The sequence below is a fragment of the Macrotis lagotis genome, chromosome 1, assembly GCF_037893015.1.
Source record: "Macrotis lagotis isolate mMagLag1 chromosome 1, bilby.v1.9.chrom.fasta, whole genome shotgun sequence".
NCBI classification, from domain to species: Eukaryota; Metazoa; Chordata; class Mammalia; order Peramelemorphia; family Peramelidae; genus Macrotis; species Macrotis lagotis.
In genome coordinates this window covers 201,754,657-201,772,719 of record NC_133658.1, presented here as the reverse complement: position 1 = coordinate 201,772,719, position 18,063 = coordinate 201,754,657, and the positions used below count along the sequence as shown (strand labels likewise).

At 37.0% G+C, this 18,063-nt stretch overlaps 1 protein-coding gene across 4 annotated transcripts; it reads left to right on the top strand.

The window, feature by feature from the left end:
* The first annotated feature begins 1,307 nt into the window (after positions 1-1,307).
* On the top strand, positions 1,308-17,713 carry ALKAL2 (ALK and LTK ligand 2). 4 transcript variants are annotated; one of them, XM_074209567.1, is made up of 6 exons: positions 1,308-1,770; positions 3,677-4,025; positions 6,011-6,064; positions 6,143-6,223; positions 11,735-11,800; positions 17,151-17,713. In XM_074209567.1, the coding sequence occupies exons 2-5, from the start codon at positions 3,767-3,769 to the stop codon at positions 11,797-11,799; spliced, it is 459 nt and encodes a 152-aa protein (XP_074065668.1). In that variant the 5' UTR covers positions 1,308-1,770; positions 3,677-3,766; the 3' UTR covers position 11,800; positions 17,151-17,713. The 4 variants fall into 4 exon arrangements, with proteins under 4 accessions (XP_074065668.1, XP_074065669.1, XP_074065670.1 ...); XM_074209568.1 differs by lacking the exon at positions 1,308-1,770 and adding an exon at positions 1,942-2,500; XM_074209569.1 differs by lacking the exon at positions 1,308-1,770 and adding an exon at positions 3,070-3,234.
* The last annotated feature ends 350 nt before the right edge of the window (positions 17,714-18,063 follow it).

Below are 18,063 nucleotides of genomic sequence, written 5' to 3'. Positions count from 1 at the left end.
GACAAGGTAGGACAGAGAAGACAAGTTGTAAGGTTTAGGAAGACCAGGGTGCTTTTGATTCTGTTCACATATTGTCATTTATAAGAGCCTAAACCCAACCCTCTTAATTTACAAGTAGGGGAACTGAGGTTTAGAAATGAAAAATGACTAACACAAAGTTACACTGTCAGTAAATAAGACTTGGGACCAAGGTCTCCTGCTACCTAGACAGGCATTCAATAAATGTTTGTTGAATGGGTCATTCCACTATCTCACATGGATATTTATATTCTTCCATGAGCAAGGCTTCATTGAAAAATCCCTTCCACGGAATGGGAAGGTTCAGTCAAAGATTTTTAAAAAAACACTAATAGTGAATAGGGGATGATTGAAATAATTAACGTTTATATAATGATTTCATGTTTGCAAAGTGTTTTCCTCACAGTGATCTCTGTTTTATAGACACAAAAACTGAGGCACAAAGAGAAATACTTTGCTTAGCCTGAATTAGATTACTTTCTGTTAGGGGGGGAGGGAGAAGAGAAAGGAGAGGGGGGAAAAACTGTAAAACTCAAAACCTTGCAAAAAAAAAAGATTGGTGAAAACTACTGTTCCATATTTTAGGAAAAACAATAAAAATATTTAAATTTTAGAAAAATACTTTGTCAGGGTCAATCAGAAAGCCACTAAGGCAGAACTGCAACATCTGACTCCAAGACTGCTCTCTCTTCTAAAACAACAATTTCCTATCATTCTGTAGATTTTCATTAATGGTGGGAATACATACTTGAATGAATGAATATTCCTACGGGCCATTGTTATTTTTATCCCCATCTTCTCTCCTCTCTTCACTCAGGACATTTCCCCTCCCCCACCACACCTCCTTCCCTGCACGATTCGGTCTCAGCCCTAATATAGTTGTTTAAACTACTCACACCCTCTTCAGTCTCTATCACCTCTTGTCAGGTAAAGTTAAAACATAAAAACCTGAAAAAGAGTCCCGAAAACTGACAAACTGGGGTTTTGGTCACTAACTAAAGCTGCTTTTGGTCTTCTATAGAGCAAGTCCCCTGAGAACCACCTCACCCTACAAACAGAGAGGTTTTAATCGACTTATTAAACGTGGAAGCAATCGATGAGCTCTTTATTTAATAGCCCCAAGATCTACATTTAGAAATAAAAAGATCCAGGTTCCTGGTAAACACGCTTCTCATCCTGTTACAAAGTGACAGGAAAACAGTGGTAGTCTTGGGAAGTGGGGTGCGGGGAAGAGAGAGAGTGAGAGAGAGAGAGTGAGATGGGGGGAGTTGGAGATCTGACGGAAGATACACACACACACACACACACACACACACACACACACACACAAAGGGGGATGAATATTTCAGAGGCTTCTTAACGCGTTTCTAATTAAAGACTTGGGCTTTTTAACCCACTTGGGACTTGCGCCTTACGTCTGCAGGAGGAAGAATAAGAAGTGGCTGAGACCCTGCCAAAAGGATCTAAGGGGAAAAACTTGAGGCAACAACACTCCCAAGGTTGCCAAGTGGACTTTTATTGTTTTCCACCCACTTCCAAGTCGATAATATCAGCCTGAACGCAGCCACCTCATGCACATCCTATAGCCTATATAAGCAGAGGCGGCAACCGAGCTGGAATGGAGTAGTTTGAGAATCCGGCGCGTGCACAGGGGGGGCCACCGGGAAAGTTTGGCCGCGGGTACTTGGGTCTGCTTCTGTCCTGCCCTCGCAGTGGACCCGCTTCTCCAGCGACTCCCGGGGAAGAAGACAGGTAACATACCAGGTCTCAGCTACAACTGCCCTTTGCTTTGGGTAGAGTTTCGATTCCCCCCAAAACCCAAAAGCTTTGTAGGGGCGCCGACTATCATTGGCAAAGTGTCTTTTTCAGCCTTCCCTTCCTCCCCTTCACACCCCCCTGCCACCCTGGGGTGTGGATTGTAGCGTAGGAGAGGACTGGGGGATCCAGGCGGGTGCGCGGTGGCAACTCCAAGGCATCCGAATATGGATGCTTGATGGGATTGCCCAAAGCTAGACGTTGGGGGTGGGTGGGAATAGTGTAAAGGCTCCTTTCACCCCCACCCTTTTCCAAGGCTTCTCCCACCCTCTCCGCCGCTTCTCCCATCTTTTCCTTTTATCTGTGCTTGGCTTTCCCCCTTCGGCAGCAGCTGGCGGCCACTGAGATGTGCACTGTAGTCTCTAGGCACTGGGGAGGCCACACGGGCTGAGGCGGAGTTCTGCTGTCAGCAGCGCCTGCCATGGTGCTGGGGTCGGGTACAGATTCGGGTTTGTCTCATCCCCTTTCTTAGCTTTTTCAGATAAGGTCGGTGTCCCCCCAATTTCCACTCCTTACACTTGACCCAGTCCGGGAGGCGGTTAGACAGTTGTGCGCAGGACTCTGCCCCGGGAGCGCGACCTAACTAGGAAAGAAGGGTGTTGGGGGCTTGTTCCCCGCCTTCAGGTACTGGGCGGCGGGGCTCCGTTGCTCCAACCTCCCTGCCTCGGTAGGCTTTGGCGTGGGGAGCGGGGAGGGATGGCGACATTACTTAGTGCTCAGAATGGGAAATCGTGCCAGTAAATACGCGATATTTATAGATCTCCATAAAAACTATCTATATACACCTGGAGAAAGGCAGAGTGGAGGGCAAAAGAGAGGAGTGCCATTCTTGATTCTGGCACTTAGTTGTGGGAACAGGAGCAAGTCATGTCACCAAGCCAAGGCTCAGTCGTCTCATCTTTTATACTGCCATAATAATAATGCCCACTTCACAGTTCTCAGGAAGCCTTTTTGTCAATTTTAACGTGATGTAGACGTGTCAAAACTTGGGAACAACGAGCTACTAGTCTGGCACCTTCATTTTACAGATGAGGAAACTGAGAGCAAGAGATTAGAGCACTTGAGCTTTCGTGCATTTAAAGTGGTAACTCGGGTATAGTTGGTGTAGAGAGGAAAAAGTGATCTTCAACAGATATTTATGGAGGAAGAGAGTAGGAAGAGAGACAGAGAGAGAGACAGAGACAGAAAGAGAGATAGATAGGGACAGAGACAGAGACAGAGACAGAGAGATGAGACAGACAGACGGACAGACAGATTGATTTCCAGTAGAAATTAATTATCACACATCTTGCTGTCTGATCCATACGAATGTCTGATCACTCTCCCAGACTCTGCCTTCCAGAAAAGGCTGCCAGGCTGGGAGTCCCGTCCAGAAGTCACAGGCAGTCTCCCACGAACTTGGTGCGTGTGTTTTCGCGTGCATGCGCGCGCTCATTCTCCTGCAAGACTTTTAAGGATACCCTTCCCCTCTTCCCCTCCCGACGCCTAGAGGGAATGTTCTCCCTCCAAGCGGAGCGCTCTTGCTTCCTGAGACCTCTTTTCGGAGCGTGGCTCCCTCCCCGGAAAAGTGGGTTTGGGTTCTGGAAAAGCGCAGCTTCGGGTCAGCCCAGCGTGGAAACTTGAAAACCAGTGACTGCTTCCCCCACAAGGAGAACAGGTTTTATCTGAGCCTTAAGAGGGGAGTGGAAAGGGAAATGAGTAAACAAAATGGGTTATTTGCGCCATCCTTTACTCTTCCCACACACATATCCTTCCGTAGCTTTCCTTTGCCCCTCACCCTTTTATTAACGCATAACCCCCACCCAGTGACTTTCTTCCCTTCATTTCCCCCCCTCTTTTTCAGTGAATTACAAGTCCAGAGAAGGTGGAGGATTTCTTTCCTGATTCACTGCTTGCTTAACGCACCTCCCTTCCCATCTTTGTGCTGATTGAAATGAGTGGACTGAGGTGTCCTGTTGTTCTGGGGCTGGCGCTGTTATTATTGGCAGTGAGACCTTGCCAAGGAAGGACTGAACCCCGAGAACTCAAGGACAGGCAGACTCTCTTAAACTTGATCATGGAGATCATCCAAGAACTTAAAAAATACCATTCGGGGGAGGACAACAGATTGCAATTTTTCAGCAAACATGACTATACTTTGGGCAGGAGAGAAGTCACTGACTATGGAGTTTATCCTGATGAACAAAGGGTTGGTAAGTCAGCCTCTCCATTTATAGTTACTATGTATTTTATATATATATATATATATATATATATATATATATATATATGTATGTATATTTCAATCCCCAATAAGTTTTCTCCTTTAAAAAAGAAAAAGGATTGAACTTTGTATAACAAAACATAGCAAGAATGATTTTATAATTTAACTTTTAAAAATTTATTAAATTTTTTGTTTAAATTTGCTAAGGAGCCTAGTAGAGATCCTCTCCTTCCACCCCACCCCCATCTTTATTTCACTATGTGGTTGGAAGCATTGCTGCTGAATTGCAAAGTTCATCCTTTAACTTTGACTTCTTTTGCTGCTGAATTGCAAAGTTCATCCTTTGACACTTCTTCTTCTATTCGACTTCATAGCATTCTTAGAGATAGCAACTTTAAAAAACTTTTTTAAAAAATTTGTTAATTAAATAGTAGGAAACACAGGTAATGACAATTTGTTCACTTCTGAGACATGCAAGTTATCAGTATCATTAGACTGAATTGTTACTTATTCCTTTAGTTATAATGAAAATCTTTCTAGAAAAGCTGCTGCCATTGAGAAGAAAATGTGGCACTCTCCAGAGAGCCCATCCCATGAGAAAACCTCTGATGAAGCATGTAAGCTTTTAATGTTCTTTATGACACAATTAGGTCAAATATGATAAGGTCAATTTAAGATTGACTAAAGTTAGCAATAAATGAAGACTGACACCAGAGAGATTTCTAAACCTCAAAAGCCAAAGGATTCAAATGGAAAATGATGTCTCCTTGAATGAAAGGTGGGAACTGAAAAGCATTTATGGCAGAAAAAATAAAGTGCAACAAATCACTTACAATCATCACTAAGTCACCAGTCTAGAATCAATAAATGAAAATGATTCAAGGTGATGAAATAAATAGGGCACAAATATAGACTGGGAACAGGTTTGGTTATCAATGAAGTAGCTTCTCTTACCATCTGTTGAAGACCAAGTGTAGGCAAATCAAATGCATATAAGAAGAGAAAGAAAAAATGCAATTTGTTTCCTGGGAATTGTATCTTCTGAACCAAATTAATTTTCTATTTGTTCATTTCGACAGACAACAGGTATCTTTCTATGCACTTGAGATTTTTATTAAATAGGCTGTTCATAGATAATAAGAATGGCAACAAGATAGTTAAGTGTGCAGGATAGTGAATCTGAACTCAGGAAGACCTGAGTTCAAATCTAGCCTTAGACATCTACTACCTATGTGACCCTAGGGAAATCGCTTAATTGTTGCCTGCCTCAGTTTCCTTATATGTAAAATGTGATAATAATTCCATCTAAACTCCCAGGAATGTTGGGAGAATAAAATGAAAATATTTACAAAATGCTTTTGAACCCTTCAAGCACTATGCAAATATTATTATTGTAATTAGTGCTATTCTTAGACTTTGTGCCCAAATTATTTAAATATTAGTGTTATTTTTACCTTAGAGCCATGGATTTAAGAGTTCAAAGGCACCTGAAGGACTCTTAAGTACAGTCTCTTCATTTTGTAAATGAGAAAACTGAGCCATAGAAAGCTAAGTGTTAGAAGGTTAATTTGAATTTAAGTCATCTTGAATGTCCATCATTTAGTGGTCTATCTACTATAGCATGCTCCCTTGTGTAGAGTATTTCATAGAAGGCACAAAGTTTAGGTTTAATCAATCTGATTTATAGGAGACCAAACATTGGCAATAAACTTTTTTCTATGTTGTGGCTTCATAGCATCCATCTTTATCCAAGTGTTTTTAGACCACACAAACACATGAGTGATTAATACTGCTTAAAAAGAAACCTATGAACTTTTTCATGTTGTTTAACATCTTGTATACATTAAGGGAAGCTACAGTCTTTTTTTCATCACTTATACAATAGGAAGGCTGATGTAGATATGTAAGTTTGCCCCCATTTAAGAATACTTAGCAACCTAACCCTAAAAGAAATGCTTTCATCTTCCCAAACAGAAATCGTTCCTAGAGATTTGAGGATGAAGGACAAGTTTTTAAAACATCTAACAGGTGAGCTTTAATTGAATTTCTTCTACCTTCCTTAAGCCCTGTTAAATTGTCATAAATGATTTTCTTTCTTTCTTCCAGGTCCTCTATATTTTAGCCCCAAATGCAGCAAACACTTTCATAGACTTTACCACAACACCAGAGACTGCACCATTCCAGCATGTAAGTGCCAATGCCTTATGTTGTTTAAATAGAGATGTATATACTATAGAAAGACTAATTCTAGGAAATGGAGTGCATAACCTTTGACTGAAATGGGCCTTTCTATGTTTTTTTTTTTATGATTACTGAGAAATCTTGTCTTGTTATGGTAGATTTGAACATGTTAAGTGATGATTTGCTTAAAAATGGATCACAATTATAAAGATAAGTATTTGAGCAAGTGATAGGTAATGTAGGAATCTTGGACATTTGGAAGAATTTATGAGCAGCACTTAGGAATGGGATGAATCTTTGATTCATTCTCCATTTGTTTATGAATCCTGGCCTCTTGCCTATATTTGTATCTGCTCGAATACAAAAACCAAACAAACGTGAAGAATGAATTACTGAAGTAGCTGCTGCCAAGTGCTGGACTCTAGGGTGTAAATACCAGAGTAACTGAACTGAGCCATTCCATTTGAACCACAGTGACCACCCCCACTGACTTGTCCAGAGACTTCTCCCAGGGTTAGTTATACCCCAGCCTCCTAGTACCTTTATGCTCTTTGGAATTCTTGGTTTCTAGGTCATTTTTATAATGGTTCAAATGTATCCCACTGGTTCCTTTTCATTGCTTCAGAAATTTCCTGGGATCTCTTTCCACAGTTCTTACTTTATCCTCACCCCTATTAATGTGCCCTTCTAGGTTTCCTGTGTTTTAGCAAATCATTTCCCTTTTCCTAATTCAAAATGTCTTAGTAGTACCATAGTCAATAATGAATAAACTTGCTGAAAAGTGGTTCTGGACTAAGGGCCTGAATTTAAATCATACCTCTGACAGCATTAACAACCTGTAAAACATTGGTCAAATCATTTAAGCTTTCTCACCACCTCATATTCAAAATGGAGGACAGTGAAGAGGGGGTAGGGAAAGGTTGGATATCTGAGAATTATGTTAGTTCTAGATGTATATCTATGATCCTATGAAGGAAATAAAATAAAATAAGGTATTAGGGAACTTAAACACAACCACAAATTGCAGGCACTAGAATATAAAACACCTTTCAAACTATTTTCAGAAAAATCCAAAGGTGGTCAGATGGTCTGGTCAGCTGAGCAGACTACTGCCCTGGAGATGTAATCTTAGCAACATTTCTGCCAAAGCATCTAGCTCATTGGAAAATGAAAGTATTCACTTTGCACAATATACTTATCCAATAAAGCAGTTCAGGATGCATATCCAAAATGGTCAAAATAAGCTATACTGTAGGAATACTTCCATGACTAATTTTTCTTTTGTCACACTGGAACCTTCTGTTTTTGTTGGCACTCTCCTTGTTATTAGTATTAATGTTATAGTAATAATAATAGCCAACATCTATATGATGCTTACTATGTGCTGGGCACTGTTCTAAAAGCACTTTACAATGATGATTTCATACGGTCCTTACACCAAGCCCAGAAAGTAGGTATATTACTATACTCCATTTGTGTGTGTGTATATGTATGTGTGTGTGTGTGTGTGTGTGTGTTTGTGTGTGTGTAAAGAAATGAGACAAACAGGGACTAACTTGCCCAGAGTCATACACTGGTTGAGTATATGAAGTCAACTTTGAACTCAGACATTCCCATCTCTAGTCCCCACTCTATCCACTACACCATATACTTCTGAAGCCATGTAAAGTAATGGATAGTGAGTCAGTTCTGTAGTAAGGAAAATTTAAGCTCAAAATTTGCCTTTTGATTGACACCATCTATCAAAGAGAAGGTGCTAATATGCATCAGTAGGATATATTCTCTACACCTAATGAAATCAAAGTTCTAGAACACAAACTCAAAAACATATTCTGTGAAAAGTGTCTTGCAATCACGAGTTTGTAAAATGTCCCACCTAAGAAAGAACTTAAAAGAGATTATCAATTCAGTCACCTTAGTTCATCGAAAAGAAACTGAGACCCAAAAGGATTAGGGATTTGTCCAACGTCCCAGAGCTAATAAAGGGTAGAGCTAGGATCAGAATGTGGGTCTACTAATTTCCGATACAATAGGCTAGCCCCTCAACTGCTTCCCAATTTGCTAGCAATCCAATTATCAAGATGCAAAAATCTTTGGCAAAAGGTAGAATATGGTAAGGATCAGACTGAAGAAGCCTATATGAAATACCAGCTGATCTGTAGAGAGAGCCCCACTACCATAATTTCAGGTTGTCTCCTCTTCCTAACTAATTAGAACCAGCTTAACTGTAGGCTGATCTTGAGGGTTCAAAATATTTTTTATGGGCAAAGTGATGTGCTAAATTCTACTGCACGTTATCTCATCAGAATTTGCAGTCCTGAATTTTCATGCAATTATTTAGCTGAATCATGTCACCACTGCTCATGATTAGTCATCATATAACAAAATCCCCCATTATATATGCAGTGACTGGGATCCATTAAGCCTTTATTGAGTAAGCATGGTCCTCTTGATGATCTGAATTACATGAAATGATTGAGTTTCTCAATAAATGAGCATCAGTTCACAAGCTGTCTACTATAGATGAGGGAAATGAGAAAAATCGACTTCCTCCAATTTCACTGAAAAATCTGACCTCGTGTTCTTAAACTCACATAGTCTCCCAAGTCTTAGTGATAAACTTTAACCTGTGGCTTCTTTATATAGTATTTACCAGTTATTCTTCCACAATTACTATTTTATGAGGTCTTCATAACCATCCTGAGTGCGTAATAATCACACATTTCTAGTATTTTGAAGATTATACAGTTATTAGGGACAGGTGACACAATGGATAGAGCACTGGCTCTAGAGTCAGGAGGACCTGAGTTCAAATCCTGCTTCAAACACCTAATAATTACCTAGCTGTGTGACTTTGGGCAAGTCACTTAACCTCACTGCCTTGCAAAAACAAACAAAAAGATTATACAGCAATTACTCACAACTCAGTGAGGTGTAGGTATCAAAAGTGTTATTCTCACTACAAATGGAGAAACTGAGTCTGAGAGAAATGATTTATCCAGGATCACATGGATAGTACTGGTAGAGCCAGGACTAGAAACCACATTTCTTGCTGGTCTGAATGGATAGTATAGCTATGTTCTACCATTACCATCAATCAATCATTGTATGTATCAAACATTCTGTTAGCTGCTGGGGATACAAATCAAGTGAGATGGCTCTGCCCTCTGGGAGCTCACATTATAAGGGATACAAGTTCATAATGAAATTAAATACAGGAGATATGCGTGTGTGCGTGCGTGTGTGTGTGTGTGTGTGTGTGTATGAACAAATATGTACAAAAACAAATGCTACAGGAGGAAATTATGCAGCCATTGAGAATTTGAGATCATTTATTCCAACTCCAACCATATCATTTAAAAGCATAAAACCTTGAGAAGCAGGAAGGAAAGAGGGCTTTCCCAAGGCCAAACAGAAAGCTAATGGTCAAGCTAAGACCAAAATTTCGCTCTCAATGACAAGTTTAGTATTCTTCTACAAATCTTACCTGACTTACAGAACTGGGTACTTCCTCAAACACATGTTAAAAAAATCAGAATATCACAATTGAAAGGGATTTTGTAATCTGGTCCATCTGTCAAATCTTATAAATGAGGTAAAGTGAGGCTCAGAGAAGTTAATGACTTGCCCAAGGTCACACAAGGAGTTAATGCAATTTAAATGTGGACTGTAAACACAAGTTGTATGACTACATATCCAGTATTTTTTCCATTGCATTGTTATCTCTCATATAGTGATAAGAATCTATACTATATGCTACATGAAGAACTTTAACGATTCAACTAACAATTTCCCATCTAGGGCACCTAGGTGACGAAATGGCTAGAAAACCAGCCCTGGAGTCAGGAGGACCTGAGTTCAAATTTGGCCTCAGACACTTAATAATTACCTAGTTGTATGACCTTGGGCAAGTTACTTAGCCCCATTGCCTTGCAAAAACAAACAAACAAAAGAATTCCCATCTTTATTTAATGTGTTATTATAATTTAGATGTTTATTTATTTATTCAAATAACGAGTTAATTTGGTAAGGGCTATGGACTTTGTCCCAGTTAAAACCAGAATTGCTCTTCTCTTTGAGAATTCATTAATTTATAAATTAATAATAATCATATATCTATTAGTGTTTTAGGGTTTACAAAGTACTTTGCTTTTGTTATCTTATTTTAATACTCATTAAAAACCCATGAAGTAGGTGCTATTATCCCCTTTGTATACCCCAGGAAACAGAAGTTATATAGAGACCTAGTAACACAGATAGTAAGTGTCTGATGAAGGACTTCAAATCCAGGTCATTATTTACTAAACACTCTAAGATTAGCTGATGTTAATGTGACTATTTCTTTGAAGCCTTATGTTTTCAAATTCAAATTTCCAATTTCCATATTTTCAGGATCTTAAGGGATCTCATAGTAAGACTGCATCTTCATCATAATGGAAAAATCACATGTCCCGCAGGCAAAACTATGTTTTGTAAATATAACATTTGTTCTAGTTTGTTCAGTCAGTATAATCACCTATAACTATTTTCATTTAGACTTTTATTCCAGAAGACTCTGTATAGGGCTACCCAAATTGGAACTCATAATCACCCACCTGCACTATTACTAGAATAAACCCTCTCCAGGAGGCCCAGCTGCCAAGTCTTTCCCCTCTCCTATCAATACCACATACTGCTACTAGAGTCTTCTTTCTTATGCACATATCTGCTCCAGTACTATCTTCATCTTGAATGGCACCCTCTTGCTACCCAAGGAAAATTTATACTTCTGCTAGGCATTCGAGATTCTCCAACACCTGGTATCATTATATCTTTTCAGTCTTTTCTCAATCTTCTCAATGCACTTCATGTTTTAGTCCAAACAGAATAAATCTGTCACCTAACATACAATATACTATATAGATCTAGCTATTTTTCCTCTTGTTGGTCTTATGCCTGGAATTTTTTTTTTAATTTCTATCCATCTACTTAAAACACTGCTTCCTTCCTAAAGGCAAACCCAGTGCTGTTGGTAGCATCCTTTCCATCCTCCTCAACCTACCCCATTATTGTGATTTTGTATCTCTTTAATACACATATACAATTATAGCTATTTATCAGGTACCTAATAAATGAATAAATGTTTGCTCTTGAAGGAAATGGCATTTGTTTTAAAACTTCCCTTTCAAAAGGATATGGACTAAAAACTAAAACTAAACTCTGGTCACCAATGGAAAAGAAACAAACAAACAAAAGAGAACAGCCTAGTTGTAGATTTTTCCCTCCTCTTCAAACTATGTCATTTCTTCATTTCTGCCAGGTGAGGCAGAAGTCCCTAAAGAAATATCAATTATTAAATGAACAACATAGCATTCATAACTGCAGATGGTGTTCCTAAAGAAATTTTATTTTAAAAAGCAGATACTGTAGTTATATAAATACTGTGGAGAAAATTTAAGCATGTATTTTATCAAGAAAAAAAGTCATGTCTTGGAACCTTGTTCTAATAGACTCATTTATGATCTATTTTCAATGTAGACTATAAAAGATGTGCCAGGCTTCTTACTCGGTTGGCTGTGAGTCCAGTGTGCATGGAAGGATAAGGTAAGTACTCTGACAGATAACAATGTTGGACTGCATACCAAGCCTGTGAATCCTGTCTGGGACATGAAAAATTCATGGGAGTGTGAAAACAATCATTCTCTTAGCAAAGGTTGGCTCCCTTTCAATAAGGGTGATGGAAGTATCTTAATTTTTCGAAATATCAGTCATAAATATAAGGTACCCCCTATTGGTCCACATCATAAAGACTCCCAGGCAGATGCTATGAATTATTCATGGGACGATACATTTGGCACAGACGATGTGTTCATATGAAACAAGGCGCATTAGCTAGTAATTTCAGCAGTTGACTCAGTATATAATTGGCGGTACTGCTGATTACACATTTGTGTTTGTATGTTTAAAACTTGGTGCCTATTCACTTCCAAGCTCTCACTCGTTTATTTGTATACATGAATGAGCATATGAATAACCATACCCAGGCCAAGTTTGATAAAAGGAACTGACAAATGAATTCCACCATTATCCTCTTTTAATGCAGTTGTCATATTTTTAATTTTAAGTCATGATTGTACTTCTCCAAGTTTCTCTAGTGGCAAGTAGTTTTCGTTTAGTGATTTAGTTGTCTCTGAAATAGCAACTGTGAAAATGGAATTATGATTTGCTTCTTTCAAGTTACAAAACATATACCTTGAGAACATGACTTAAAATTTTTATACTGATCTCTTAAAATCAACATTTATGAGCCATCGATTTTTCTAGTTTTCCCACCCATCTCCACACTAAATGCATTGGAAATTTATCTTTGAAATATCTTAATATTTTTTTTTTAAAAATTATCTTAGAAATTAAGATATTAGAGTTGTAGGTTTCTATTTGTGCAGCTAATTGGTACAATGGATATAGCATGGGCTTGGATTCAGGAAGATGTGAGTTCAAATTCATTCTCAAACATTTAATTAGTTATGCCACTTAACCTGTTTGCCTCACTGGATCACTGATCAAAAGGTGATTCACTGGAGAAGAAAATGGCAAACCTTTCCAGTATTACTGCCAAGAAAACCCCATGGATAACATGATCCTTGGGGGTCACAGAGTTGGGAAAAACTGAATGACTGAACAAGTCAAATCATTTCACATTACTAATGAGGAATGGAGCTCAGAGGAGATTAAATCATTTGTGCAAGATAACAAAAATAACTTAGTGGCCTCTTAGTTAAATGTTAATCTCCATATTAGATTCACATATTAGAACTGCCCAAAATCTTATTATTATTTACCCTAACCCCAATTTACAGATGAGGATGTTGAGGATTTTATCCAGTATCATACATCAAGACTTCCTGATTCTTAAGCCAGGGTTATTTCACTAAACCATGCAGCTTTACTAAATGCAGATAGAAACAAATAACATTCATGATTTTGCCATTCAAATTCAGAAACATCCCAGTTTTAAGGTCAATATATTTGAACTTAGAAGGAACTTCTCTATATTTTTTTTAAATATCAGGAGGGAAGGTAATTTATATGTACCAATTTATCTCTAGCCTTTACTTGCTTTCTCCCTTCATTCAAAGTCTACTGCATATAATTCCTTTTACTAGGCAATGGGAAAATTCCATTGATTAGGTTTCTTACCCTGTACCTCACAACCATCCTAGCATTAATGGGAATTCAGAGAATTTGTTAATGCGTTATGTATACTCATTTGATCCTCACTGGCAAAAACAGTTTTATCCTCAATTTCTAGATGAACAAACTGAGTCTCTGGTAAATTGTTACCCAAATCAGTGTCATACAACTAAGTGCAGGAAGCCAGATTTGAAACCAGATCTCTGCTAGTTCGAACCCCATTATGCTATGCTGGCTCTCAAGAGGCCAGAACATGAAGGCAAATCAAATACAAGTTATTATATAAAAGCAGAAAAAAAAGGGAATGTATAATCGCTAAAAACAGCTGATTTTAAAGGCCTTAATATTGCAAATCATAGTGTTCAAATTATGATTCAAATTAAAGCCCTATCTCTTGACACATTGGCTGTGTCAAGTGACCCAGGCTTTCAGCATCCCAGGCAGCTCATTAAGCCCTTAAGTCGCAGGCCTGGTGCTGATCTACACTGGTAAAATAAATGTATTACCTAAAACTTCTAATGATAATGAAATCACAAGTCTAACCCAAACTCATAAAAGAAATACAAAAAGCTGTTGAATAAGAGGTCCTTTCTGGGTAGGGGTGATCAAGAAAGGATTAATTAGTGGAAATGATAGCTGATCTAGGTTTTAAAGAATGTATAAGCTATTTCAAGGCATTTTTCTAAGTGTTACTGGGTAGTTAAATAATTTGTTTTTGGAGATGATGACCAGAGAAGCCTCATATAGTAAAAAGTGGTCTTCATCTATGATTCACTCATCTATAATCACTGAAGTGGACATTTTCCCCATTTAAGTACACTTGGGTATATATAGTTAGAGGTACTGAAGGAGATACAAGTATATTATCTATAAACTTTTCATTTACTTAGGCAAACATTTAAAACTGTCTAACTGAAATAATTATCACATCTGAAAGTTCAGAGAGTCAACAGCTTCAGTGCTACAGTGCTAGTTCACTTTTACTGCCATATGTCGTGATCTCATAAAAAAAAAACAATTTGCCATGGGATAAATGGAGTTAAAGTTGGTTTTCTTTCGTAAGAGTGCTACATGGTATAGGAAAATGTTTGTAAATATTTAGAAATGGCTGAAAATTGAGAGGAAAGATAATAGTATTAGTGATCAACATAAATCACTTTTTTGGCACCTTTTATGACAATGCAGATGAACTCAAAAGCTTCGCTAAAATGTGAGGTTGGGTCTGGGGTCAATTTGATTCAGAAAATTCATAAACCTTTCAGCTGGATGGGAGCTATGAGATTATATATAATGTAGCTCATATATATTCATGTGTGTTTGTGTGTGTGTGTGTGTGTGTGTGTGTGTAAAAGGAAGCTGAAGCTCTGAAAAATTAAATCACTTGATCTCAAGGTTATAGAGCTAAGAAGAAGCAAGGCTAGGAGATAATATGCTCAATATATGTGGGGTTCCAATTAAGATATCCAGTGATTCTACCTTAGCAATTTTAATTTTCAAATATTCCTTGCTGATTTTGAGTTAAAAGGCACTGAGGGTGTTTGATCATTTTTCCATTTCACCAAAGAAATTTTTTGAGCTCCAGATTTCACTATGCACAACAAATCAAGATGTTAAGTCTTTGTAGTCAGGTCAAAATATATATATATAAAATCATCTTTCCAACATATCCATCTATCCATTCCACATATCCATTCAGTTTTGATTGATGAATAAATCTATATGCTCATCATTATCAGCAACAGATATCAAATGGACTTTAGGATTAATCATGTGGCTAATTGAAATCAGGCTGATTTAATGAATATATAAATCCAATGCTATACAATAACAAAACTGCCAAGTGTGGTGCCTTTTTTTTTCAATTGTTGGTAAACTCTAACCTTTGCCTTAAATGGTTATTTTTTTTAATAGGAAATGAGATAGGGGCAACTAGGTGGCGCAGTGAATAGAGCACTGGCCTTGGAGTCAGGAGTACCTGGGTTCAAATCTGACCTCAGACACTTAATAATTACCTAGTTGTGTGGCTTGGGCAAGCCATTTAACCCCATTGCCTTGAAAAATCTAAAAAAAAAAAATAGGAAATAAGATAGCTGAATTTGGATTTTGGATATATATTTTATTATCTAAGCACAAGTTTATGCAAAGGAACTCATAATATTGTAAATCACAATGATCAAATAATGATTCAAACTTAAAACACTCAAAAAAACTCAAATGCAGTCAAATATTGTTCATTTTAATTTAACCGGAAGAGGTCAACATGAATTAATAAAAAGTCTAAATTACAGAGTATTTCGGGAAGACATATTTTCCTTTCTTTCATTTACATATAACAGTTCCAGTTTATTATTCTTCAACAATTTATTTTTATCTAAGATAATAACAAGTATTATGAGTGTTGTAGCACCTAAAAATCTTTTTCATCTTGAATTACTAATTCCACTAACCTCAAATACTAAAAGGAAACTGCTTTTGAATGAGATGTAGGCCTCAGTTTATTCATCTGGAAATATAGAAGATAGAACTGGGTGATCTCTAAGGTCTCCCCCTTCTAGCTCAATAATTTATTATTGTTTTAATTATTTAAATTGTTTACCAAATTCTTTCATAAAAATAGGGTACAGTGGAAAATGTGCTAGATTTGGAGTCAGAGGACCTGATTTCAAATTCTGGTTGTTACTTAGTAAAAGGAAAGGTCCCAGAAGGTTAAGTACTAAGTTATTGATGTAGCAAAACACTTAAACCAGAGGTTGATTATCAAACACATAGCACCATTATTCCAGAGTGCTCCTGAACCACATTAAAATGTAACTGGGACTTATAAAATAACAGAATAAAATAGAACATAGATAATGTGAAGATGTGGTCAGCTAAATCAATGAGTCCATGGAAAGACTTCTATATAGTTTAGTGGACCTCATTTCTATTTGCATTTGACACCACTGATCTAGACTCAAGATCCAGTGCTTACCACAGGGCCTAAGATATAATGGGCACATAATAAATGTTTACTGATTGACTAATTATAGATTTAGAGTTGGAAGGATCTTTAGTAATGATTTGGTCCATCTTTCACTTTTCAGATAAACAATCAGATCCAGAGAAGTAATTTATTTGCCATCCATCATAAAGAAAATGAGTCTGAATTTAAACCAACACCTTCTGACTCACAAATTCTTTGTTCCATTGCAATCTTTTGTTTATTGAATGGTACTACTATTCCTCAAATTAAGATGATAAAGCACTCAATTACTTTTATTTAAAATGATGAAAGAGTAATTTTCCTAATTTGCCAATCTGTAATTTCCAATTCACAATTTCTTTGAAAAAGAACATTAGAAAAAGTTGTGATAGTAAGCAAATGCATTTTTTTTTAGGTTTTTGCAAGGCAAATGGGGTTAAGTGGCTTGCCCAAGGTCACACAGCTAGGTAATTATTAAGTGTCTGAGACCGGATTTGAACCCAGGTACTCCTGACTCCAGGGCCGGTGCTTTATACACTGTGCCACCTAGCCGCCCCCCAAATGCATTTTCTAAAAAGAAAGTGGTAAAAATATCTTGTTAGTTACAGTCACAAAAGTAATTCTACTAAAAATTACTAGGAAATCTTGGAGGAATATATTGAAACTTAAATTTATATAGCCTCTATTTGAAATATTGTCATATATGTACATATATAATGTACGAGGATGCATGATGTAAACACAGCTTCATGAATTACTGCAGATATCTAATAAAATTTATTTTTCCACTATCCTCAGGGGGCAGAGCATAAAGCAGCAGAATGCCAAGAACCATGAGAAGTGCCTTGGAACCTAACAGGGAAATCAAACTTCATATCTTTATAAACATATTCCATTGTAAACAAGAGATTTATTTTTGCAGACTGACAGACTCTTCTTCCATAGTTCCTTCAACTTGTGTTTTGTATATTGTTAATACTGTTATACCTGCCAGTTCTAATATTTTCTTTTAAAAGAATAATGTCAACACTCCACTTTCTACATGTAGCTCTAAATAGTGAAGATAGAGTTCAGCCAGAAGAATACCATTTTGTTTACTGATCTGGTTAATTCAAGGAGCATTCTTTCAAAATATAGGAATTCAGAAAATAATCTGTTATAATAGAATATGATAAGGATTTATGATAATTTACCACTTTTCTAATTTTCCTGGGGTCTAATTTAAAATTGCATGAAAAACAAAAAAGAAATTTGAAAAAAATTTTGGAGATAAGTGGAGTGTGAACTTATATGTGAAGAAATTCCACCTAAACTAAATTCATTTTTTTTTGTATAATACCTGTATAAAACATTCCAGCTAATGTGCAATATGTAAATATTGTAAATAAGCATAAGTAATAAATGAAATGTTTGGTATAGTATTCTATTCTTCTTATAAGTTCTTTTCTTTTCACTCCTAATATTCACTCCTAATAATGTAAATACAATATTTTTCTATCAAATAGTGACTGTTGTACCATGGAATAAGAAATCACAAGAAACAAATTAAGAAATGGTATTCATATGAATATTATTATTTATAATAGGTATAGTTTCCCAGTAAGATAAAATAAATTATCTAATAAAGGCTGTGAATGAGAGTAATACAGTAACAACCATTGCAAGTGTTACGCATTTAGTACTCTTCACAGATGATTTAATGATCCTAAAA

Bases quoted from the DNA above. Each gene is read 5' to 3' on its own strand.
- ALKAL2 (XM_074209567.1), top strand. From the start codon at position 3,767: ATGAGTGGACTGAGGTGTCCTGTTGTTCTGGGGCTGGCGCTGTTATTA. The intron at 4,026-6,010 runs GTAAGTCAGCCT...CTTCCCAAACAG, and splicing joins TCCTGATGAACAAAGGGTTG to AAATCGTTCCTAGAGATTTG. The intron at 6,224-11,734 runs GTAAGTGCCAAT...TTTTCAATGTAG, and splicing joins AGACTGCACCATTCCAGCAT to ACTATAAAAGATGTGCCAGG.